The sequence below is a fragment of the Vanacampus margaritifer genome, chromosome 5 (genome assembly GCF_051991255.1).
Source record: "Vanacampus margaritifer isolate UIUO_Vmar chromosome 5, RoL_Vmar_1.0, whole genome shotgun sequence".
Taxonomy (NCBI): Eukaryota; Metazoa; Chordata; class Actinopteri; order Syngnathiformes; family Syngnathidae; genus Vanacampus; species Vanacampus margaritifer.
This window is the reverse complement of record NC_135436.1, coordinates 30662600-30688035: the sequence shown is the minus strand read 5'-3', so window position 1 is coordinate 30688035 and position 25436 is coordinate 30662600. Positions and strand designations below refer to the sequence as shown.

The 25436-nt window shown below is 42.6% G+C and overlaps 3 protein-coding genes across 3 annotated transcripts in view; all 3 read left to right on the top strand.

Annotated features, from left to right (window-relative positions):
* The first annotated feature begins 1834 nt into the window (after positions 1–1834).
* Positions 1835–6719, top strand: LOC144052497 (diablo IAP-binding mitochondrial protein-like). The gene is made up of 6 exons (XM_077566610.1): positions 1835–2022; positions 2543–2672; positions 3087–3212; positions 3790–3900; positions 4593–4689; positions 5172–6719. Exons 1-6 carry the CDS (start codon positions 1850–1852, stop codon positions 5375–5377), a joined length of 843 nt encoding a protein of 280 aa, XP_077422736.1. The 5' UTR covers positions 1835–1849; the 3' UTR covers positions 5378–6719.
* A 1055-nt stretch (positions 6720–7774) lies between these two features.
* LOC144052500 (diablo IAP-binding mitochondrial protein-like) lies at positions 7775–12587 on the top strand. The gene is made up of 6 exons (XM_077566615.1): positions 7775–7935; positions 8933–9056; positions 9683–9805; positions 10332–10442; positions 10525–10621; positions 12135–12587. The coding sequence occupies exons 1-6, from the start codon at positions 7892–7894 to the stop codon at positions 12335–12337; spliced, it is 702 nt and encodes a 233-aa protein (XP_077422741.1). The 5' UTR covers positions 7775–7891; the 3' UTR covers positions 12338–12587.
* Positions 12588–15438: 2851 nt separating this feature from the next.
* The window catches only part of nectin3a (nectin cell adhesion molecule 3a), a 35657-nt gene continuing 25659 nt past the window's right edge, over positions 15439–25436 (top strand). The window contains exon 1 of the mRNA XM_077566701.1: positions 15439–15919. Within this exon, the coding sequence (XP_077422827.1) occupies positions 15865–15919 (55 nt within the window). The 5' untranslated portion in view covers positions 15439–15864. The remainder of the gene's footprint in view (positions 15920–25436) is intronic.

The window sequence follows — 25436 nt, the reverse complement described above, 5'->3', positions numbered from 1 at the left end:
GAGGCCTTTGCAGAGATTTGAAGCCCAGACACATGAATGATGAAATCCGATCAGGTTCCTATTCCTCCCCCTCTTCATTTTTCACTCTTCCAGATTCCTACCACTCAAGCGGCACGGTGCATCACAGAAACGCACATGTGCTCTGCGTGCTCAGGGGCTCCTCGGTGCCGTGGAGGCCATACCGACTTGTTCCACCTCCAACACTTTGAAGGATATACTACAAGTTAGCAGCCACTTAGTCAAAGAAAAAACTGCCATAAATAACAAAAATTAAAACAAATAAATCACTACAAAAATAAATGAATGAATAAAAGTAAAAATAAAAATGGATAGAAAAAATAGCATTCAAAAATTAAATACAAATATATATTAAATATATACTGGGCTACATATGTATTAAATAAGATTTCTCTTCACCTAAAATGCTTGTGGTGAGACGAAAAGTGCTAACGAGCTAGCTAACGCGCTAAGAGCTACCCAGCTGCTACGCTGCCATCTCTGCATTCATCCTATTTGAATCCTTCAAATGTCCTGCTGTCATTTGCACTAACCTCTCATCGCCTCTTCGCGCATGCACGAGTATCAGGTTGATGGTTAACAGAGACGTCGCCATGGCAACCGCCGACAAAGCAGTTCCAACCGCTTTGACCACTTTCAGACCTCGGCCGACCTTGGGCCCACCCGGTGTAAATTTGGTTAGTCTTCCTCAACAAATGAAACTTCTTCTCTTTTTTGGGTGTGGTTGTACCAAGTAATTATATATAATATGAAAGAAAAGAAAAAATGTATTTAAAGAAAAACACTGGATCCAACTTCTGACGTATTTTTGTTGTTTGTTTTCCAAGGTGTCCTGATGAGGGTCGGATTTGAATCGTAATTATGGGACGAGCTGATCATTAACGTCATTGAGTAACCTGATTGTTTGTCGACTGTGGTGGGGAGGGGGAAGTGAGGGGGGGCGTCACTGGCCTCTTTTATTTACGCAAGTCCTGCGTCACGGCCGCCCGCCGCGTCCAAAACAAACTGGTAGAGCAAACACACGGCGGATGGCGCAGTCTTCGGCCAGCAATCGGCTGAGAAATTTAGAACTGTTTCTTGTCATCTCAATTAGCAATCCTGCACGTGGGAATCAACAGAAATTGACTTGGTGTGGGCTTGGCAAATGTGTTGATGCCACTTCTGACATCCATTTGGTAGCAATATGTTCTACATGACTTCAATAAACACTGGGAAAACAGCAAGGGTTGTTTTTTGTGTGACTTTTGTCCAAGTTCATTATCCAGCAGTTATTGGTTTTGTTGAGCTGTTCAATACTAGGATCCCACTTCTAATACCAATTATGATGGCTATGCTTTCTGCACTTCTTGAATAAGAGTTGTCTTTTTGGAATGTTGTGGGGCTGGAGGACCCTTGGATTCCATTTCAGACACCAATTATGACAGCAATGCTTTCTGCATTTCTTTAATGAAGACTCGGAAGCACGAGAGTTGTCTTGTATGACTGCTCAATCCTTGTATCCCGCTTCTGACACCAAACGTGTTCACATCACTGTGCGTTTTTTCAGGTCTTCTGACTAACACGCACGTCTGCGAAACCCGAGCCGCCTCATGAGAATAACACGGCATCGTTAGAACACAGCGTGCTGATGAACCACATGCTGCTTCACCGCGTCCAAAGATCAACTCGACGATTATGTGACGGACATCAGACTCTGCAAGATGCACGTACGTAGCCTGTGTGGCCTTTTTGTGTGTGTGTGTGTGAGTTAAAGCGAAACGAGCGTATCAGCAGGCAGAGTCAACAGATCGATAACTTTTACGCAACGTGACGCAGCCCTGCGGACGCATAAATGGCAGCGGGAGAGCTGCAGCAGCAAACTGGAAGCTTGAAAGCAACAGGAAAACGAAAGACAAGAAAAATGCAAGCCGTGCGACCGTGTTCGATGTGTGCCGTCCGGGCCAGCAGGCGACTTTTGGCCTGGCCACGACAACTTCCCAGCAGGAGAGAAGCACGACTGCTCAGGTACTTCTTGTCTTACGTCAAAATAAATACAGAACATAAATACAAGCATATTTTTATTGTATTTTTTACTATTTGTTTCTTTAAAAAATACATGTTTTTCTGATCAATTCTGGGAACATCAACAGTTATTTTTTTTAAACATGTTATGTCTTTTTTTTCTTACTATTTATATCTTTTTTTAAAGCAAGGTATTTCTGATTCTGGAAAAATATTAATTTTATTAAAAAACACACTTTCATAGTAAATATATTGTACTTTTTTTAACTACTTTTTTCCTGCAAATATATATATATATAATGTCACATTACTTTTTTTCATTTAAAGAATTCAACATTTTTAGTTAAAAATCCTACTTTTGAAATAAGATTATTATTCTTGAAACATATGATGTAACATATCCTTACGAGTTGACGAGTTGTTTTTCAAATACAAAAATCAAACCTTATTCTTGTTATATTGCTGTTAAGTTTTAAAAAGAAATGTATCTAAAAGATTTTTTGTAACCCCCCCTTCTAAGCAGCAGTGCCCCAGACGTTCTCTTCAGCCCCAGAGAATCAACAAGCCAGAAGTGGGTGCAGCAGCAAGATTGTGCAAACACAAGCACGCCACCTTCATGCTTGAGCCCCCTCGGCTCTGCCTCGTCCTCGCAGGTGCGTCTTGCCACATTATTGGCCCTCTGACACCGCAGTCAACACAAGCAAATGTGGAACACTGACGGCACACTGACGGTCCAATTGTCCTAATTAATTAGTTTAAATTACAAAAAATAAAAAAATAAAAAAATTACAGTATATTATTATTAAATGTAACAATTAAAATTATAATTAATTTTAATATTAACAATTAATTTATTCATTGAGTTTAATTCTAATACCTTTTTACTTTGGAAAAACACAATCAACATTTTTGTCGATTTTCAGAAGGATGTTACGGACCAAAACAGCAACTGCGTCATAATTAATGTCTGCTTGTGCATCTGAAATCAAGTCCTGCTTTTAAAGAAAGGCATGAAAAAAAAGTATTTATGGATGACTGGAATAATCTTGGGTTGTGTTTGCCGCCAGCAAGCAGAGCAGCTGACTTACGACGCCCTGATCGCAAGGGCGACGTCGCTGGTCGCCGACGGGACCAGCACACTCCTGTCGCAGAGCACCTTCGCGCTGGTCCACGCCCTCCACGGATATGCAGAGGTGACCACGCCCCCTTTGTTTGCCATTACATTAGCGACACCTCAAGGCAAGATGGCCGCCGCAGTCTCACAAGTCAGACAAAAAGTCATAATTGTACAAAAATGTCTTGGTATTTTTTCCAAACAAGTTTTAATTTTGCGACAATAATTTCGATTTTTTTTAAGTCGTAGTTTAAGTCGTCAATTTTTTTTCAAGTCATCATTTTTAAGAGAATAAAATTAGGGTAGGAAAAAAAAAGTCATGACTTCATGAAAATTGATTTTTTTTGAAGTCGCAAGAGTAGTTCTATTTTTTTGAAGTCATAAGTTTTATGAGAATAGAAATTACAATTTTACAAGATAATGTCATCATTTCATAAAAGTACAATCAGATATTTTTGGGGGAAAAGTCCATTTCAGTGTTTCAGTGTGTCAATACACTGCATGATGAAAATAAATGTGTACAGTATTTAAACTTAATCTTACAACAAAAACAATTCTATGAGAATAAATGAGTTAAATCAAAGATATAATTGCTCGAGTAATAACATAAACATTATTAAACACATAAGCAAATCTTGTTTTGTTTTGTTTTACAGGCCGTGCACACACGCATCGCCCTGCAGAGACGTTTCCTGATCTTGTTAGGAAAACTGAGCTCGGCCGAGGAGGACTCGCTCCAGCGGGCCATATTTGAACAAAAGGCGCAGGTCACTTCAACTCTTGATCAACTCATAACATTTAAAGTGACAATTTGAATACAATTGGATTTGCAGAGGAGGGAAATCCAGGTCCAGAAAGTAAAATCCCTGCCACAGTTTGGCTTTAGCCCCTGATGCTAGCACCTGGGGCTAAAGCCGATCTGTGGCAGGGGTTTTACTTTCAGGTGCTCCCTAGCTAGCTCCCATGGTGCTCAGGAGCTAGCTAGCTAGCACCTGAAAGTAAAAAATCCTGCCACAGTTTGGCTTTAAACCCTGATGCTACCTAGCTAGCTAGCTCCCGTGGTGCTCATTTACCTGCTAGGGAGCTAGCTAGCTAGCTAGATAGCATCAGGGTTTAAAGCCAAACTGTGGCAGGATTTTTTACTTTCAGGTGCTAGCTAGCTAGCTCTTATGGTGAGCGTTTACCGGTAGGGAGCTAGCTAGCATCAGGGACGAAAGTCAAACTGTGGCAGGGATTTTACTTTCTGGATCTGGATTGCCACCTGTGTGGATTTGTTACAATTAAAAGTCAGAGGCAGCACAGTGGGTTAGTGGTTAGCATGTCCGCTTTCCAGCTAAAGACTTAGCCTGTTGTAGTACATGAGCCTTTAAGAGGCGGAGCCTAGAGAGGTGACAGATAGATGTGTGCTTGTGCGTGGGAACGCTATCCAATTGTCTGACGCTCAAATGGCCTCTGACAGGTCAGCGATCATCTGGACGAATGCAAACGCTTCGACAGCACCTGGATCAAGGCCGTCGACTTGTGCCAAATGGCGGCGGATGCGGCGTACGCGTCCGGTGAGTGAAGCGGGACACACATTTGTCAATAATGCACACATGACGCACACATGGATGGCATGCTGCTACGTGTTTGCTTGTTTGCCAAGTTAAAGCATGGACTTATATCATGATGGACTAACAACGGCGCTTCCTCGCCGCTGCAAAAAGTCAAGCCGCTGGTGGCCATCTTACGTACACTTAGCACGCCTAAATTGAAAAAATAATAATAATATTAAGAAAAACAGAAGCACCATCTCTGTTTTTCTGAATATTTCCCCCGTTTTTCAGAATATTTTTTTATGACAGAAAAAAATAATAATCAGAAAAACAGAAAATGAAAACAAATTACTCAAAAAACAAAGCTCCTGTCAAAAACTAGTCAGAAAAACAGGATTTTTGCAATGCGCTTCCGTAATTTTCAGTAAATTTGCTTAAAAAAATTCGAAACAATCGGATGGAAAGCTGACTTCTGAGACGAGTTTCCCACCTGCGGTCCTTAGGGTCGGAGCAGGCGTCCGTCACGCTGACGGCCAACATGCAGCTGGCGCGCTCGCACGCCAAACGGGCCCGGGACGCGGCGGCGGCGGCGGACAAGAAGCTAGCCGAGACCAAAGTGGACGAGATCCAAAGGATGGCCGAGTACGCCGCCTCGCTGGAGGACGCCGACGAGCTGGAGATTCACGAGGCTTACCTGAGAGAAGACTGAAGAGGACGCGCGCGTTAGCGACGTAGCTGCAACATTAAAAGGCTCGCCAACACAAAAAGCCAGTCAACAGCTGCTTCAACGCCGTTCGGCATTCACGTCATCACACATTCTTTATTATTATTATTAGTGGTAGTAGTAGTCATTTTTGCTTTGTCACCATTTGTTTGGCTGTTAAAGCACTTGGCTTTAACATCTAGAGGCAATTCTACACCTTTTTTGCAGGGGTCAACTGCTCACGAATTTTTGTTAAAGGGGTGTTTAAATGTATCCTTCACTTCCCCGTTATTTAAGGCTATTTATTTGATCGCTTGATGCAGTCCAGTTAGTAGAAGGAACCTCGTCCTACTCCCGCTCATTTCTAGACAAAACCTTGTGAGGAATGTTCTGAAAATGCGATGTGCGGCGCTTGCTCTCGTTCGGGTGGAGGCTGCGGTCCATCCCAGCTGAGTTTGAGCAAGAGACTGGTCTCCCCCTGGACTGGTCGCCTGCAAGTCGCAGGGCACGTGCAGACAAACCATGCGTACATTCTCACCTATGGACAATTTAGATTCTGCAATGAAGTCAATATTTATTTATATTTGACCCGAGTCCACATTCGAACCCTGAACCTCACAAGCGTGAAGCAGACGCGCTGCTCGCCACTCGTCCATCGTGCTGATAATTTATTTCATTTTGCTTCTTTTGAGACATGTGGTCATATTTTGAATGTATGATTCCAGTCAAATGATGGACAAAAAAAAATGTGCCACACAATGTCAAGGTTTTGGAGAGTTAGTTGGATGTCCAATCGTAAGTATTTTAATGTCATCGATTGCATCACGCCATCAGCACTCATCGGGAAACCAGAAATGAAAACGTTTTCAACTTGAGATGCTCACAAACGGTCTTTCCTTTTTTTGTAATTGCACGAATGGCAGACCTTAATCATCAATTTCATAATGATTTAATATCTTGGATTTAATACACTTTTTAAATACATGGATTGAGTTTGGTTGTTGCGGTTGCTTCCTAACTTTGACCTTTAACCTTTAGCTTTAGTCCTTTCCATCCCTTTGCTGCTAAATCTTGGCATTTGAAATGCTTCCGATTGTAGTCAATTATGTTTTTTATTAAATATTTGTAAGTACAATTGTTTTCTTAGCCTTGTACATTGTAATCATTTGAAGTCTATTGAATCGTGGAATTTCAGTACCTTTAATGTATTTTATAAATACCGGGTTCGAAGCATCTCAATGGCAACTACTGTAAATTATGCTGAAGGGGGTTGAAGCACAACTTTTCTTTATTTATCGTTCATTATCTATCTGATGGTTTGGCATTAAAAAAATGTATTGCATTGATATTTATTGCGTTGTTGGCCACATTCTTTAGTGAAACAAATTGTCTTGGCAAGGTTTCAACTTCACAATGGGATTTTATTATTATATTTTATTTTTTTAATGTGTCGTCATGTGTTTTTGTATACAAACATGACATCCTGAGACACTTGGCCCTGTCCCGAGTATTAATAATAAGGTCCAGTGAAACGCATTACTAACTTCATTAATTATTCACAAGTTGTTGTTCACCTACGACACGCCCTTAGATTTCATCAGACAGCAATGATAATGCAATGCTCGATTACTATAGCTCTTTTATAACAAAAATACACTCAACAACCATACAATTAGCGACAACCTGCACCTGCACAATCTGTATCAAATAGTTTGACTTTCCAAAAATAATAAGATCAATAATGTAAGTATTAATAATAATAAAAATAATATTGCAAGACTTGTATCTTGCAATATTCCTTTTTTTTTTTATAAACAAAATGTTCTTTCGAAAAAAAACTAACATCATTAATTTTATTGGCTTCAGCAACATCAGAACGTTAAAACTTTCTTGGCACCAAACTCTTGTGTTGATCAGCGTATGAAATTTCAGGTTTAGATGAGCTTACGTCACATGTCAAAATGGCGGTTTTGGTGAAAGGAAGCTTTCCGCCCATTGAAAAGCATTGGCATTTGAGTCGTTGTAATTTGATTTGTGAGGATTATTTTTGATTTCAAAATGTGATGACATGTCGCTTGACGACTATAGCAATCCGTCTGGTGAGTCGCAGGCAAAATCAACACGCCGTTTGTTTTCACCAAAGGAAGCGTTGCATTGTAAAGACGCTCGGATGTTCAGGATTGTCCATAAACGAGAACAGATGTGAGGCTAGCCAGTCACATACAACAACACATACATATTACAAATATTATCATTATACAACAAAACTGTGAGAAAATTCCTTCCACGAACCCGATGGTGGGCGTTTGACCCTTTGGAATACCTGGCAGCATAGCACCGAAAACATGTTTTTGTCATGTTTTCACTTTTCATTCGCATTTTCCTTTCCAAGCCGAGTGAGAACGTGAAAGCTTGGAGTTTTTTGGCCACCAGATAGCAGCAGCAGCACGTGCGGTGGAACCGGAACCGGAAGTGTTACAGTGCTACGGCGGATGCTACGTTTTACTGCGGCGGACCAACATGGCCGCGCTCGGACGGGGAGCAACCTTCCTCCGTTTGCTCCGGTAGGTCCGATTTTAAATGAATTTAAATTGAGCTTTTCGCCTGAGAAATGATATTATTTGTGACTATAACGAAATATATTGACAAAGAAGAGTGGCTGTTGTTATTTCGAGCAATGAGATGGCGTTCGACCTGAAAAGGAAACCGGAAGACACTGGAACGTAACGAAAGTGACGCAATGGGTGCACAATTCAAACATAAACTTAAATAAACATCGATATTCAAGCTGTCAACGAGACGTTTTAGAACATTCATGTTTACCGTGTAGATTGAGCTGAAATGGCGAAAAGTTGCTCTTGTTATGACGTGTACCGGACAGCCACAGCCTCACACCTGCGCTAGGTAATGACATCATCATGGAGACGGACGGTGAACAAGAAAAATGTTCATTTGTGACCATTAAAAACATATACGTGCGCCAAAAATACTATTTGTTGCTTCATACTGGACAGTTGGTAAGCCAATGAAACATACTTTCTGTAGAATTTATTTTAATTAATTTATTTATTTTTTATTTTTTTGTGGACACAAATGATCATTTTGCGTGCATGACATTTGGCCACAAAATTTGTGGCCCTGGAGTGCACTAGTAAATCAATATGAATAAGTTGACTGACAAGTACGTTTTTGTTTTTATTTTATACATGAGCAATCGCGCCGCTGATATATTTTTTTGTCTTGAGTTGTGAGTACCAAATGAATTATGACAGTGAGCTTCGCAACAAGCAGCCGACAATCCTTCTGAAAAGAGACCCGAGTGATTGCTTCAATCTATTTGTTGCCATTCCCTGTCAAAGTTTAAGCGTAAAACAACATGCATTTTAGAAAGTCTGCTAGCTATGCCAACCCACCATGCAAAACATCTTTGACAGGCTAACAGAAGTAGCATTGATGTCGTTACAACACAAATTTGACAGCAACATATGTAAAGAGACAATATAACAAACAATGCTCCCTGTCATATATTCTTTATCCTCTTGTGGGCGTGGCTGCTTGCAGGAGCAATGCTCAGGTCTTGTGCAAGCGCAGCAAACCTGTCGGACGTGCCTTGGCAAGATGGAGGAGCGTGGTGACGTCTGTGGCGGCAGTGAGCGGCGGGCTGTGCGCCGTTCCCTTCACGCAAGTAAGACCACGTCGTCGTTGAATGTTTCTCATTTCATTAATGGGCCGCAATGATGCTTATTTGCGCTGGTGTGGAAAATTGCCTTTCTATGGGTCAAACTGGCAAAACTGTATCATAGTCAAGCTTTTGTTTTATCGTTGTAAAAAAAAAATGGCCAAGCAAAATAACAACATTCAAAAGCATGCCATTTCAACAGATTCGAGTTTTAAATATGGAATTGACGAGGGGGTGTTTAAAAAAACAACAACGATTCGGCGATATATCGCAATATTAGAGCACGCAATTCTCATGTTGATTCAATGTGCGGCCGAATCGATGTTTGAACATCCATTTTTGATGGAAATATTCAACAAAACATCTTACTTGGGTTTAAGGTTCACACTTTAAGCATGGAAAAGCCTGAAGTTTCAGATAAATATACAAATCTTACAGTGTACAAGTTTACTGATTAGTAGTGATGGGAAAATGAAGCTTCATGAACCTTCATGATGCACTTGCAAAAATGTATTCAAAAAAACATCACAAGTCCTTCATGAAGCAATAATTATGGAGGGCGCTGCATTTTTAAGTTTCCTCTTAAGAAAGATCTGTTTGCTAACTTCTCGTTTTTTTTGGTGTTGTCGCAGGTTCCGAGCCTCGCCCACGAGTCTCTGATCAGACGAGCGGCCTCGCTGGTGACGGACAGTTGCAGCACGTTCCTCTCGCAGACCACTTTAGCCCTCATCGATGCCGTCACTGAGTATTCAAAGGTGAGTTTCAAGTGACCCGCAAAAATACAACATCAAACTTTGTCACCAGGCAGGCTCCTCCTCCACACCAGATGAGGGAGAAGAAAAAACCTCATATGGGGAAATAAAAGCAAAATCTTGTGTTTTTGTACACAATAACAGCAGGACTCGGCTTGGACAGTCCTTTTATTGTCACGTGCTCCTATTGGCTCAGCGGCACAAATGATTACGATCCATGTAGTTCACAATATTGTCATTATGGTGACATCCCGACTTCTCAGGTTGAAAATGTTGACCAATGAATGAATTGGTTTGGTTTAAAAAAACATTATGTACAAAAAATAAAAAATAATCAGACTTACTGTACTTTTTCTTCAAAACAAAACACGTGACTCAGGGAATTTGGGCGGTCATTTGACTTTGCTGCATTACTAATGTGAAGGATTTGTGGTGTGTGTCATCTGTTGGCCCTGTGGGGGGCCCCTGCCGGCTGAGGGGCCCCAAGCAATTTGCCTGCCTTGTCTAACGGCAAACTACGCCTCTGCAGGCTGTGCACACGTTGCTAGCGCTCCAAAAACGCTACCTGGCCTCACTGGGGAATCTGAGCCAAACGGAGGAGGAATCCATCTGGCAGGTGATGATTGGCCAGCGAGCGCAGGTGAGTCCCGGCCGTCGGTACGAGGCGACCGCCAACCGTGGCGAAGTGATGCCACATGTTGTGGTGTGTGTGTGTGTGATAGGTCAGCGACAGGCAAGAGGAATGCAAGCGTTTTGAGGCGGTGTGGACCAGCGCCCTTCACCTGTGTGCAACGGCAGCGGAGGCGGCGTACACTTCAGGTGGGCAGGAAAAATCCCCCGTGTAACTTTACGGGTTCGACCCTTGAAGTTGAAAGCAGACACGGTGGTCTTGCTGAAGCCACAAACAGACAAAATACTATCAGGAATTGTGCCGAAAGAAGGTTTTGTAATTGCTAATGGATGCCACACCATGGCGTCATAGCACTATTTTTATGTCTGTCAAAATGAAACGCAACTCACTTCATTGAAGCGCCTTGGCACCAAAATGCCACGAGATGGCGCCAAAGCAGTACTCTTGATGCTTTGATCTGAGCTCATAACTTCTCAATTCAATTATATTTGTAGAATAGTTCCGCTGGAAGAAAATGCTGCACATAAATGTAAATCAAAACTAGAGGTGGCTGATATGGCCGAAAAATGATATCACGATATTTCAAAGAAATTTGCCGTGACGATATTTTTGACAATATTGCTAGTAATTACTGAACAATTGATTTGTGATTGATGCTTCGGAATAATAGCACTTTAATTGCAAGCACGATATTTCATTTCATATTCAAGCCACTTTTTTCCCCAATTGAAATGTAAACAAATATCAAATATTGCCACCGTAATGGAATGCGTCCCCTGCAAGGTCTAATTGTGACATAACTGCTTAAAGCACATCAAGCGCATCTACTTAGGCAAATACAAAGAAAACGCAGACCTTCAGAAGTCAGTGGCAAAAAGAAAGTCCATTCTTTTCTCCTGTGTGGTTGAGCTTCGTGTTGTAGAGGCAAGATAAATCAATAAATGATACGGTGGCGTCATGCTCTCTGTACATCGCAGAACAAAAATGTTTTTCCCTTGCGATTGTTTAGGCAGTGGTTATTTTCCCGTAAACCCTCCTGCAATGCGTTATTTTGCCGTGAATGTCTCTGATGGATCAATCAGAGGCGCCAGAAAATGCCGTGATTGCTTGTAGACATGACTAGCGGGTATGAATAACGCGAATAACGCCATTTTCCCTGAAGCAACCCCCTTCGCTCCCGGCTGTTTTGCTGGATTTTGACCGATTTTGCAAGGCCCACAGAATATTGTGTTGTATTGCTATAAAAACATGGAAGCTACCAAAAGAAAGATTAGAGTCTCTCCTTTCATCAGGAAAAAAAAGTATATTTCTATATGTTTCCGTTTTGCAGCAATTAGCATTAGAATATAGCTAAGTTTCATCGTTATTTACAAAGCTGTTGAAAACACTGGGGAAATGAGCTTTTTGCAACATGGCCCTGGTTGAGCTCTTATACTCTGCTGCCACCTGCAGGTCATTTTTTGTCGTAACGACCACTGCTTCAACCGTTCTTTGCAGTTGAGAGGCTGCATCAAAGCCTTCTGTATGCTCGAGAGTAATAAAAAACAAAAACATAAACGTATGAATACGTCTTTGAGAGCGCAGCAATATTTCAAATCGAAAGTTTGTATCCATTTTCGGGAGCAAGTGAGTTCAATTGGGACCCTGGGCCACTTGGAGGAAGCCTTTCCAGATGCACTTTGTCACGCTGAGCGTTTGCAGGGGCGGAGCATGCGTCCATCAGCATGCAGAGCAACATTGAGGTGGTCCGCTCCCAGGTGGAGGAGGCGCGCAAATCCTCCCGGGACGCCGACAAGAAGCTGGCCGAGGCCAAAGCCTTGGAGATCCAGGCCAGCGCTCGGCGCGCCGCCGCTCTGGAGAAGAGCGAGGACGACGTGCCCGAAGCGTACCTCCGAGAGGACTGAGGAGATGAGAGCAGACGAGAACCGCTTGGGTTTACTGGGCCAAATGGGAAAGCAGTACATGTCGGGGCAAATCTGGATTGCCTTGGCGGGAGGTCTTTGCACGTGAGGGAAATTGGGCCATGTCCTTCTGAGATGACCTTGGCGGAGGTCGCTGCACTGTTTATTATAGTCGGAGTTTGTCTCGAACCTTGACTTTGCTGTGATTTATTCGTTTTTTGCCAACATTTAATAAATGCATCATGAAATCTGACCATGTGGAGTTAGTTGACTGACTGGCAAAACCTCGAGAACGATTTGGTCGCGATGACCAATGACTTGAGCAAAATGAAGAAAAGGAGTATGTAAAAAAAAAAAAAAAAATGGAGGAAAGACAACCTTCTTATACCTATGATTTGTTGAGATCAGGGTTATTATAGTTTTGGAATTTTCGATTTTTGAGTTTTGTTTTTTAGGGTTAGTTCTGTTAGTTTTTATTAGTTTTGGTTATTTAAAAAAATGCTACGTTTAACTTTATTTGTAGTTAGTTTCAGTATTAGTTTTCGGGTTAAAAAAAAAAAGTGTATTACTTGTGTGCAATATTTAGACCATAATAAAATGAAAAAAAATACTAATTTCCTACCTAGCGTTGCATTTCGCCTGAGAAGGCGAGCCAAGCCATTGGCGCCAAAATTCAAGGACGCAAAATTGTCACCATGAGTGACGTCATCTGAAGGTGCTTTTCTATTGGCTGCTGCTAGATGACATCACTTCTGTGTGACACACTTTCAAATGTCCTTAATCCGGTTAATATTAAAATAAATATACTTAAATCACGTTTAAAATCATCCCCAAAGGCTCATGCTTTAAATTAATTAACAAATACTAAAATAAAGGTTGGTTTTAGTTAAAATGTAGTTTTTTAGTTTTCGTTTATAAAAAAAAAAAAAGCATTTACCTTTTTATTTTATTTCGTGAACGAAATAGTTTTTTAAATTATATTTTTTTGTTTTTTCATTAGTTTTCGTTAACTAAAATAACCTTGGCTGAGATTTTCGTGACATTTTGGTAACATTTCAAAGAAACAAGAAATGAGTTGTGTTGTCCAGGTTTTGCTGTCGTTTCTGTGCTAAAGATTGAAAACTGCTTCTTGGGGTTGCCAGAGTGAATAGCACGTTTGTCGCGTCAGACTGCATAAGCTTTGGAACAACGTGTCACCCCGGGTGAGGGCTAGCACGGTCTGCCTCAAAACGCTTTCCTAAAACTCTCAAGCATCAACGCGAGCGTTTCGCTATTTGAACGCTGCTTACACTTTCATCTTACTTGTGTTTTCAAAAGTCCCTCAGCAACGTTTGTTCCAGTAAATTAGCCGCGGTGTCGCTCATTTTAGCTGTTGTCACATCATTCATTGCTGGAGTTCTTTTAAACTTGAGGCCAAGGGCCAGGAGCCAATCCGATGGTTGTTCATAGGGCTGGGTGATATGGCAATAAAATGAAAAGTCACATTCACACCCACCTCAACACCCCCGAAAAAAAAAAAACCTGATTTGAATCAAATGTTTCTCTTTGACCAATAGAAAAAGCACATGATGAACAAAAAGACTTTTGTCTTTTTTCACCTCTGGGATTTCTCCAGATAGCAAAACAAGTTTTTCTCACAGAATTAACATCCACAGATACCCCCCCCCCCCCCATTTTTTGCTTCCTCAAGAAAAATGTCCTCATTGTCAAAATCGACACTACTTGTCAAATATTTGGAGTCACTACCCCCTTTCACGAGCATGATACACTGTTTCAAAACTTTTGACAGGTTGTTTGCACGTGATTTCCTCTCATTTCTTGTCATAAACAGTGCGAAAAGGATTCTTGAGCTTGTGTTATGAGGACACACACAAGGAATTGATTAATCATGTGCAAACCGGAAGAGGTTTCATTGATTGTAGAAAAGGGCACCGTTGACCACCCGGCGATTTATGCTCTCCCCGGATAGGAATAAGCCACCAGAGGATGTTTAAAGGCAGGAGGTACAGCCGGCCAACACAATCAAGGCTCATGCTTTATTCACAATGACCGCAAGCGCTGCAAAGCCCCCCCGCCCCCCCCAAGCCTGTTAAACTTTGCAACATAAAATTTAGTAGCTTTGTCTATCAAGAGTCGAGCCACAAAAAAATGCCATAAAAGCACAGCAATATCTTATCTGTTATCTTGACGTCAAGCGGTCACACGGATGACGATGATGGAATTATTGCACTCATTTCACTTTATGACTTTCAACATGTGTTTTTCGAAACAATAACAATTTCGAAGTCAACTTCGGAGCTTGGACAGCAGAAGCCCTTCTGTTTATCTTAAGTGAATAAATAGGATGCCACCTCCAACCTGCTGACAGCGCAAGCATCGTCAGCCCGTTCCAAAGTGTATGATCATACTTTGCCCTTCAGGAAGCAATCTCCGAGGGTTTATATTAACTTTCGCTTCCTTGTTTTGCAACACTTTTTTTCTTCGTGTTCCTTGACAACACCCAAAGGACTTGTACAAATTGCCCACTGGTAGAAATTCATTTAAAAAATGTTTTGGTTATATTTGTGCATTTTTAATTGAATATTCTTGATCTTTATTATGTACAACGCTGTGTTAACATCGTTTAAAAAAAAAAAAAAAAAAAGTTCTCTATAAATAAAACCACTGATCTGAATATATGACTGGATAGCCGATAGGCCAAAACTGTACGTATGGTGTAGATGCCACGGACTTCCGACTTCCGGGTTTCACACATCAGCGTCGTTTCCGGCCACTCATGGCCGCGTTCCAACACTCGAACCCCTTCCCCCTCCCTCCCCCAACCACACGCTCCCGTCCATCGGCGTTTCAACTCTCTGAAATGTGTCGGCGGGAACGCGCAACCGAGGGGCACAAAGGCGGAATCACAAGAACTGGGATGCGGCCCGCGCGTCGCAAACAGGAAACGGAAACAAAGCCGATGTGTAAAAACCAGGAAGTCGGAAGTCGGAAGTCCCGCCGTGGCATATATACCCCATACCATATAGTTTATACAGTAGTAGCGAGATGGGAGGAGCAAGATGGCCGCCCTGTGACTTCAACGGCTTGCGCTGGGGTGTATGGGCTATCGGCTATCCAGTCATATTTTCAGATTAGTCAATAAAACTGACTTGAGAATCTAATACAGTATTTGTGTATTTTTCATCTAATATTTTTTTATTTATGTCTGGTGTTTGGTATTATTTGCCAAGTTTAAAATGTTTTTATTTATTTATTTGTATGTATTTGTACATAAAAAGTAACATTTGTTTCGACTAATGTGCTTTGATGTTTTTGAAGCGGAGTACAAGTAGCTAAGTACTTCTCGTGGTCCATCCCACTTGGTTCCCAGCAGAAGCGGTGCCCCGTCATAGTGGTTAGTGGTACAGCCCACTTCTTCGGTGGAAGCAAGCAAGCAAGCGGGCGGGCTGGCTGGCTGATTGATTTTCATCCACAGTTGGGACGCGCGAGGGCAACACGCTCCGCTCCGGTCCAGTCCCGTCAACGGAGCCATGAAGCCGTTCTGCGGACTTTTAACAACACTCCTCGTCGTTTACGGACTCTCCGGTGAGTCGCTCAGCCTCTTTGGTGACTTGTAAGAAGTTTGTGTGCCGTTTGGTCTCTTTTCTTGCTCTCCTTTTCCACATCTGTGAGTGAGTGGCCGGCGAGTCGTGCCTGCCTGCCCGCCGGTTGCTTTTTGCTTTTGCTGCTAGCTTGATGGGCTGCTTTGCACCTTTACTCCAAACCGGCTCCAAAAGTCGTCGAAACGAGGGCAAATGGCGATAAAGGACAAGCCGATGGATGAGGGCTGTGTGAGTGTTGAGTTTGATCTCGACAAGGTCGGACTGGGGTTGTGTGTGTGCGTGAGAGGGGGGAGGCAGCGCAGTTTGACCCGCTGCGGACTGTGAAGTCTGGCAGAGAGCGAAAGGGGGGGAAGAAGGGCCGGACTTCAAGGGGGGCCTGAACCGGCTGTAAATTGGGCTGGGGACAGCTGGAGGAGCCAAATCTATATAATATTTAAATATCCCCAATGTTTTTGTTTTTCTTATCAAATACATATTTGCATTTTCTCCTCTATTTTTCATCTACTTGTAGTATATAGTGATCCCTCAGTTTTTTTATTCAAATGTTGTTGCATTCATCACAAATTATTTGTTAAAAGTTAAGAAAACCAGTCCTTCACCATTTGGTCATTTTGTATCGTTAGCCTAATTGACAATTCCGAACATCGGGCCGTTTCTGTTATTTCCACAGCGTATTGCATTTCTTTTGTCTGTGACTAACATACAAACTGGGGATGTTGTTATAGTCGTCAAACATTTCATCACATTTTCCAATCAAAATAATCCCCAGAAATCAAATGACAAGGATCCAAAGTCCAATACTTTTCGATGAGCAGAGATCATCGCTTCACAGAGGAGAAATGCTGCATTCGAGGAAAGTGGGAACTCGCATTCTTTCACTTCGGAATGACTGCGTTAACCGGAACAACAAACAATTTATCGGAAAATCAGCCATCTTTGTTGTTTACATTTGCCTCAAAGGCTTTGAGGGCGGACCTGGGACACTCCGAGTGGGATAAATCCAACTTGAAACGTAGCATAAAACTTCCATTTTGACTTGGGGCGTCATTTCGGAATTGTCAATAGCATAGTTGCACAAATCATAATTTTAACGTTTTTCAGGAAAACCTAGAAAACAAATTCAACAGGCAAAACGAATCTTCTTGCCTCGATTCATCATTTGTGGATTCCCATGACCATGCATGTCGGATCCATAATTATTATAATTTTTTGGGGGGTAAGAACATTGGCATCGTTTAGTGATCTTGTGCCAGTTAATCAAAAATGGCCTCAACTCAGCAGTTCCCACGCTTTTGGTGAGGCAATGTGCTAAATTCCAGTCGCTACATCATTAAACACTTCAAAATACAATCAAGGAAGGAAAGGCAGGCATTTTGTCGCCTGCCGGAATGAAGGCAAGTTACCGTAAATGACATCGTTTTGAATTGGTCCATTTATCGGCCAAGTGACAAAATCATCATATCTGATTTACAGTTTAAAAGTTCATGTCGGTCCATTTAAGTTACCCGGCTTTGTCTTTCGGATGCTCAACTTCATTTGTTTATAGACCACAAAAACAACCAGCCACAAACGTAACAAAGGGCTGTCAAAACAAATAAAACGGAAAGCCTTAATTGGTGCTGCATGTTGCAGATGCAGCAAAAATAAGTTTAAGTAGTGTAAAGATTAGGGCCCGACCGATTCATCGGCCGCCAATTATATATAATCAGCCGATTATCGCCCTTCAAACATCGGGCAAAACAATCGGCCAATTTTGCCAAATGCCTGATTATTTTTCCCTTATCAAAGAAAACCAAAGTTTCCGACGCTGTAAATGCACCATTTTGTTTGCGTAGCATTAGCAACTAGCAAGTGTGTAGTGTATGTGATTCTGGTTATTCTGTTGTCTCTAAGCGTCCTTTAAGCTGTTTAATGACACCCCAGTTGGAATTGGCTGTAAAACTATACACACGACGCTAAGAATTACATCCAATGTATATTTCAATACAAAACATGCTTCGTTTTTAAAACATCGCTAGCCTAGCGCTAATGCTAAAATCAAAGAGAGGATCCCGTTCAAATGCTAACCGGAAGTTGGCATCGACTTCGGGAGTGTTTTTCCTCCAAATAACGAATATTGACACACAAATGCTGTGGGAACACCAGGAACAAATTCTTCCTAATGTGTGGAAAAATTAGTTATTTTAATCAAGTTCATTTACAACTTTCTTCTGTACTTTTAAGTGTGTACAACATGCATGCACGGCACCACACTGCCCCAAACAGACCCCAAAATATAGATTTTATGCATTAAATATATATTTTTAAATGATTGACAGAATAATCGGTAATATGTATTTTTTTTCTGCCAAAAATTGGTATCGGCATCGGCCTCAAAAAGCGCATATCGGTCGGGCCCAAGTAAAAATGTGTGTTGCGACTGTATTGCGTGCATAACCGTGTTCCTTTGATTCCCTTTTCCTTGTTATAAAGTTCTTTCTTCTTCCACACTGTGGAAAAGGCAGGTTGTGTGTAGTTGGAGGCGGTCCAGGGGGTGTTGGGATGGGGGTGTGTGTGTGGGGGGGGGGGATCTGCGCCACTCCATGGGAGGCACTGCGGCGGCTCAGGGAGGATTGACCTGCAAGTCGGGCGGAATTCCAGCTGGAGAACCATCGAGCCCCCCTGAGCATTCCCTGCCCTCTTCAGACTAGCGTACAGCAGTCTGGGCTGGGTCTTTTTTCCCCCTCTTTTTTTTTAGGGCCTGACCGATATGCATTTTTTGAGGCCGATATCGATTTTGGCCAGAAAATAAAATACAGATTACCGACTAATCTTCATCCTTGGATGTTTGCATTCTTGAATTTTGAGAGAAGAAAGTCTTTGAATTCTTGAAATATCTACTTTAAATATCACTTGAAAGGACAATGACATAATAAAACAATAAGAAAGTGACATAAGATTAGAATATTCTAAAATAATAGCAACTGAAAAACCAGTAAGAACAAATACTGACCGTTCTTGTACGTTTTGGCCTCTTGGGGGCAGTGTGGTGGCGTGCATCCATGATGTACACACTTGAAGTGAGTACAGAAGAAAGTTACGATTGAATTCTATGAAAATAACTCGTTTTTCACACATTGGGAAGAATTTGTGCCTTTGCGTCGTGATGTCTCACCTGTGGGTTTGTGTTCCCACAGCATTTGTGTGTCAATATTCGGTATTTGAAGGAAAAACACTCCCGAAGTCAATGGGTTCCTACCGTCACTTTTAGCATTAGCGCTAGTCTGCGATGTTTTAATTTTTGCGTTTAAATATACAGTGGAAGCAATTCTTATTGTTGTGTGTTTAGTTTTACAGTTCTCTCCTAGTGGGGTGTCATTAAGCAGCTTAAAGGACGCTTGGGGACAACAAAATAACCAGAATCACATACGCTCTTACTCGTTGCTAATGCTACGCAAGCTTTCACAGCATCGGAAACTTTGGTTTTCTTCCATGATGACATTTTAGGGGAAAATATTTGGCCCAATTGGCCGATTATGTTGGCCGATGTTTGAAGGACAATCATTGGCCGATTATAATTGGTCGGGCCCTGTTTTTTATACATGCGTCCTCGACACACAACGAAAGGAGAAATGAGAATTGCTGAGCAGTGAAAGCAAAGCAAACGCATGAAGTTGGACGAGGTCGTTTTGACCTTGGACCTGTAGTGCAGTGATTTCCGACCACTGCTGCGGGAAACGATGCAATTTCACCTAATTGTGTCCAAAAAAAGTATTTTAGAATACAGATAGACCGATATGTTGTTTTTGGTCAAAATGCCAAATATCGGCTCCGATAATCGTCCTGGCCGAAAATTGGTCTATCCCTAATCGCTAACTACCAATAATGTACAGCCGTACTGGAGGTCATAATTGTTCACATTTTTGCAAATATTTTCCATCCAATATTTTTCTATGTTCCCAATATTTTGTATTCCTCAAAGCATTTTTGCCCTAATGCTGCGTATTCCTCGTTCACAACTTGCACGGAAGCGTGTTACGTTTGAATCAATTAGCTTTGCCGCTGCGCTTGCCTCGTCTTTGTGAAATCTATTTCTGTCTCGAGCCTGTAATTTGGGCGCCTCCATTACTGCCACATTTTATTTATTTCCATGCGAATCACGCCGCCCAGAGGGGGAGACCAAAACCACCAAAGTCAGGTCTTCAATTAAAGCCACCTCGCAGCTTTTAGCTCCGCCTCGCTCCAATCGATTCCGCCATCTTGAAAATGACTGCAGCAACTTGGAAGCTAATCCGCAAAGTTGACAATTTGTGTTCATTTATGAAGCAGCTTTTTATGATTACAGGCGGCGAGGGGGAAAAAAGAGCGCTACGACATTTGTTGAGACGATGCCGACAAAAGCCAAAGCTATCAATCAGCCCGATTTGTAGAAATGTGTTGAATTGGCGTGAAAGGCGCGTTATTAAGAAAAAACAACAACATGTAATCAGGACATTCCACACACTTGATGCTGCTGGCAACGCTGGATTGCAGCACGAACGTCAACGTGCTCGACATAAAAGCGTCACAGCAGCGCCAGAAAAGCTTCACAAAGAATTTTCCTCTATAACAATAAATAAGAGATGCACTTTTCATGACACCACAAAACAGTTGAGTACTTTCAGAAAGGAACCACAGACCAAATGCTGCGACCGTTTGAGCAAAAACATTAGTTATCCGTATGACGCGTGCTCGTTCTCACGCCAGCTGACGTCATAATGTGCAAAATGCTACCAACTATATTTCAAAATCTAATATATGCAAATATTAGGAGAAATACAAATGCATTGGCTAAAAAGTTTAAATAACAGAAAAAAATATTAGGTGAGAAATATTAATAATACATAAATAGGTATACAAGAAAGTTAGGTCGACCAATAAAGTCGATTGAAAGTACGCACACGCAGTCTGACAAAAACAACATTTTCAAAGTAGAAGAAATCGGTGAGTGAAATGTGTCATTTGCCATGTGGGCCTCAGCTGTTGCATGTGGCGCCCCCGCCCGCCCGCCCCCGCCCACCCGCCGCTGACCTTCAGCTGCCATGACTGGAAAGCTCTCGTCACCGTTGCAACACGCGCGCTGTTTTCTTTGGACGAGCGAAGCCATCAGCAGACGAGCGTCGTCGCGCTGGATTGTGGGAGACGCTAGCGAGCGTGCGGCGCTGCGGTCGGCCGTCGCCTTCTGTCGACTCCACCCGTTGACCCCCCCACCCCACCCCCCCCCCGCCTGACAGATGCGATCGTTAACGCTCCGCAGGGAAAACGGCTCCCTGGTGGTCCGTTCAGGGAACTCAAGAGTTGCAACTTGCCGAGCTTATCTTGGTCCGGACGTGGCGGCAATAAATAAAGACGCACAATAACGCCCGTGATTTACAAGTCGCTGCGCTCGTACAAAAGAAAAGCACTTCACAGAGGCTAAGATAGGGCCAGTGAAGAGAAAAAGAAAAAAAAAAAAAGTTTGGCAGGATTCTGACTTTAATCTCAGAATTCTGACTTTAAAGTGAGAATTCTGTCAAACTTGTTTTTCTCTCTCTTCACTGGCCCGAATCCGCTTCTGTCCTAAGCAGAGGTCCTGACTCGACGGGTCAAATTCAACCCTTACGTGAAGAGAGGCTAATGATGGATGATGTCACGGCTCTCATTGGCCCTCCTGTCTTGAAATGAAAGGCAAACCCAGTGTGTGCGTGCGTATTGTGTGTGTGTGTGTGTGTGTGTATTATGTGTGTGCGTATTGTGTATTGTGTGCGGCACATGGCTGTCCAGACGCACACATGGCCATTCGGTTCAAGCATGTTCTGACTGTGAACTCGCAAGCTCACCTCGACTAACCTCAGACAGCGTTTTGTTGATTAGGGGCCGATACAACAAGTTTTTCTTCTTTCTGTCCCCTTTCATTTCTTTTTCTTTTAATAAAAGAATCAAATATAAAGATTTCAATTGAATTGAAAAGACAGCTTTTGTTTTATTTATTTATATATATATATACTGTATAATATGCTTAATGTTTTTCATTGCTGTAATGTCCAAAAGCACAATATTGTGTTGATGTTTTTTTTTTTTTTTAAATATGGGGTCCCTTTTTTTTTTTGGGCCAACCTCTCCACAATATGGTGCTAATGATGGTATGGTGAGCTTGATATGGTGCTAATATGGTATGTTTCCATCCCTAGTTTGTGGGTCTTCGGCTGTATGCCGCCCATGTGTGAGGGAATTGCGCAATAGCAGGACGGTGGTGTGAAATGTAACATCGGCCACTCGCGTCTTCCTGCCACACAAATGCATTTGTGCACTTGCCCATCTCGTTGTTCCTTCTAAACGACGGATTGGGCCAAGTCCACCCTCAGTTGAAGTCGCAACGTTGGCAGCCAGACATTTTTATTTTAAACAAACATTCGATTACATCACCCATGCAAATTTTCAATTGCGAGATGGTTGGTGCCGATATTCCGTTTTGCTCGCTTTTGTGCAAAAGTCAAACACCAGATCTGCTAATGCAGCCTCTGTTTAATTTTCCAGGTCTGCGAATCTGTGTGTGTGAAAGAACTGAAAAGTTTGGATGTGCTTTTTCGATTCCAGGCGATGTATAAGACAATTCCAGGAGTGTTAAGTAAGATTGAAAACTAAGCTTTTCAACCCCAGTTTTCTTCAAAGCGAACTGTTTCATATCCAGATGCTGACATCATCACGTATCTACCGGTAATTATTTAATCATATGTTGATGACGGTATCGTGCTTGGATGGATTCTGTGTAAACAGCGTCTATTTTACAATTTGTGGCTGATTGCCCGTTTTAAGCTATATAGTGGTTTTATAGTGTTACGGCTTTAAAAGACTTGACATTTGCCATCCGCAGTGCGAGCTGTGTTTTGTTTTTGACTCAGTCGTCTTTTTGTCATTTTTCCTGGAGCGTGACTTTGTCGAGCGTGGAAATGCAAATCACGCTTACAAAGGGCGGCTGCTCTTTGCAATGATGAGCGCCGGGCAAATTTAACGCCGTCTTGGAATGAACATTTGTAACCTGCTACGACAGTTAGCGCGTCTGCAATTGAAGAAATACGATTGACTTGCCACACAAAGGAAACGGCTAACGTTAGCTCGTTGTGTCACAATATGAAGAAGAGCAGATTTTTATGAGAAAGACGTACTTTCACTTTTTGTTTTGTTTAGTAATCAAACTGATTTCATTTAAATGGGAAGAAAAGATTTAACCTGAAACCTTTCAAGGTTGGAATCGCAGTACCGCGAAAGCGTGACCTTTTTGCTCCAGCTGATATCATACCAACAGAATCAGGCCCAAGTTTTGACTCTTCATTGAGCCTGCAAGTGGAGCCCAACGCCGGCTGGTCTCTTCCCGGCTAGGACGGCGCTAGGATGCAGATTTTCTGTATGAAAGAAGCAACCAAAAATAAATGATGGCGGGTCACGAGTGCACCGTTGAGTCAAGTGGCACATTAGTGGCCGATCCAAAGAGCCGTGTGATTCTATTTGAGCGCATTCTTCTTCAGGCCATGACCGCAGCACATCTGTCTGAAGGAGCGAGCGAGGCTGCTGAACAAACACCGGCAAAGAAATCCAAGCTCGGGGGACGCTCATGTCCCCCCTGCTTTGGCATTCCCGGCCGTAAGGGGGCTGCTGCTGCTGCTGCTGCTGCTGCTGCTGCAAAAGCAAGTTGCCTTCTTCGGACTGCATTGTCGATTTTAAATCACAGGAAGAAGTTTATTTGTCGGGCTTTCCTGACAGAATGGTCGGAAGTGCATTGCATGTCGTAAATAATGCACACTAGCGAACGTTTCCTGCTTCTTATGGTTTTGGAAGCTGTCATTCCTGGAGAGTGCATGGCCGTTTTTTTTCCGTTTGAAAAAAAAAAACAAGCATCCGCCAAGTGGTTGTATTGCTTGGGAGAGGCGAGCAAGCAATCGAAATGAGACACGACGCGACGTACGAGCTCACGTCAGGCAGCCTGCGTTCGTCACGACTTGAGTGGTTATCCCGCTCGGGTGGCGTGCGGGGCGGGGGGGTCCCGTCGGAGCCCAGCGGCGCAACCACCTGACAGCTGAACGGGCGGGCCAAGTAGGCCTGAATGGCGGCCACACCTGTTTCCCATAACCCCCCTTTGCGCCGCTCCCTGCTGACTCGGCAAATCCTCGGGTCCCGTCTACACGCCGCTCTTTAATAGTGATCTGAGCATCGTGGCGCCGCTTTTAGGAGGGGGGGAATAAGCTCCACTCGGCAGGCAAAAAAGGCCCGTTCGCTGTAGGGAGTTAACCGAGGAAGTGCCTGGCAGCCATTGGAACTTTGACATCCCGCAAAAATGCCAACTCTTCCACATAACTCAGCAAATGCACGTTCATGCAGCGTCCGGGATGGAGAATTAAACATTTTCTACGGCGCTTTTCACCAGGAGTAAACAAACCCTTCGACTTTATGTCCTTTGACCAAAGCAGAGTGATTGAGAAAACAGGGAAGAATGGCTTTCCATTCAAATGTTCATTCTTAGTGCTGGTAGTTCCTGAAATTCAAACGTTCCACTCGGATGAGTTCAGTGACGCAGAGCACAAAGGCAACATGGACCTTTGAAAGTACTAACCCTTGAGCCACCGTCTCTTGGGGAACGGACGGATGGATGGTTGGTTGTTTTTTTAAGTGTCACAAGAAGGAGTCATGCCTTGTTATTGTACATATGATATTTAAGTACTGGAAGTTCGATATCACTTTTTTTTTCATGCTGACGAGTACGCAACTTTCGAGTAGTTACCGACACCACTAGTACTTTTGATACATAACATTTATGCTATATATCCTAATATAGCATTTTTCCTTAAAAATGTAAGAAATGAATGGCAATTTTCTGGTAATCATTTCTAGCTCCTGATCGTAAAACGGTCACAAAAGGGCGGCCGATACTGCTATCGGCTAGTGTTGTTCCAAGTACGATACCTTAGAATAAGGTTGGAATTGGCGATTTGGCACCGATACCTGGTACTGGCACTCGCCCATCCCTATTTTGAAGCTGTGTGTGTCATTTCAGTGTGAGCCTCTCCCAGGGCAGAATTTTGCTTTTGCGGTCCTCAATTTTTAAAAGCTCTACATTTATGTTTGAGGCAAGATATCACGACTTCTGAGTAAAATGCTAGTTTGCCTCTTCCACTAACACTTCCAATTCCATCACTTCAAACTTGATTTTGCGTTCCAAAATATGTCATGGTGAAAACCATCAGCACGACCTGAAGCGCAAGTTTGTAAATCTGGGGTCTTTCCTGCAGTTTTTCCTCTCTTGCCAACAACGCACACAATCTTTGAGCGTAAACACACCATTTGGTGGCAAATCGGGCCGTGCGCGCGCGCGGGAAGACTCGTGTACAGTTAGTTTCCCGTTTTGCAGCATTTCCAAGGGGATTTGTTTTGCTGTGAACGGTGTGTATTTTTAACATTTGACACACATGGCCAGAAAAAGTCTTGCAGTCTTTCCCGCGCACGTTGCT

Coding starts and splice junctions, on each gene's coding strand:
- LOC144052497 (XM_077566610.1), top strand. CDS start 1,850: ATGGCAGCGGGAGAGCTGCAGCAGCAAACTGGAAGCTTGAAAGCAACA. Junction 2,023..2,542: donor AGAGAAGCACGACTGCTCAG/GTACTTCTTGTC, acceptor CCTTCTAAGCAG/CAGTGCCCCAGACGTTCTCT. Junction 3,901..4,592: donor TATTTGAACAAAAGGCGCAG/GTCACTTCAACT, acceptor GGCCTCTGACAG/GTCAGCGATCATCTGGACGA.
- LOC144052500 (XM_077566615.1), top strand. CDS start 7,892: ATGGCCGCGCTCGGACGGGGAGCAACCTTCCTCCGTTTGCTCCG. Junction 7,936..8,932: donor ACCTTCCTCCGTTTGCTCCG/GTAGGTCCGATT, acceptor GGCTGCTTGCAG/GAGCAATGCTCAGGTCTTGT. Junction 9,806..10,331: donor CCGTCACTGAGTATTCAAAG/GTGAGTTTCAAG, acceptor ACGCCTCTGCAG/GCTGTGCACACGTTGCTAGC.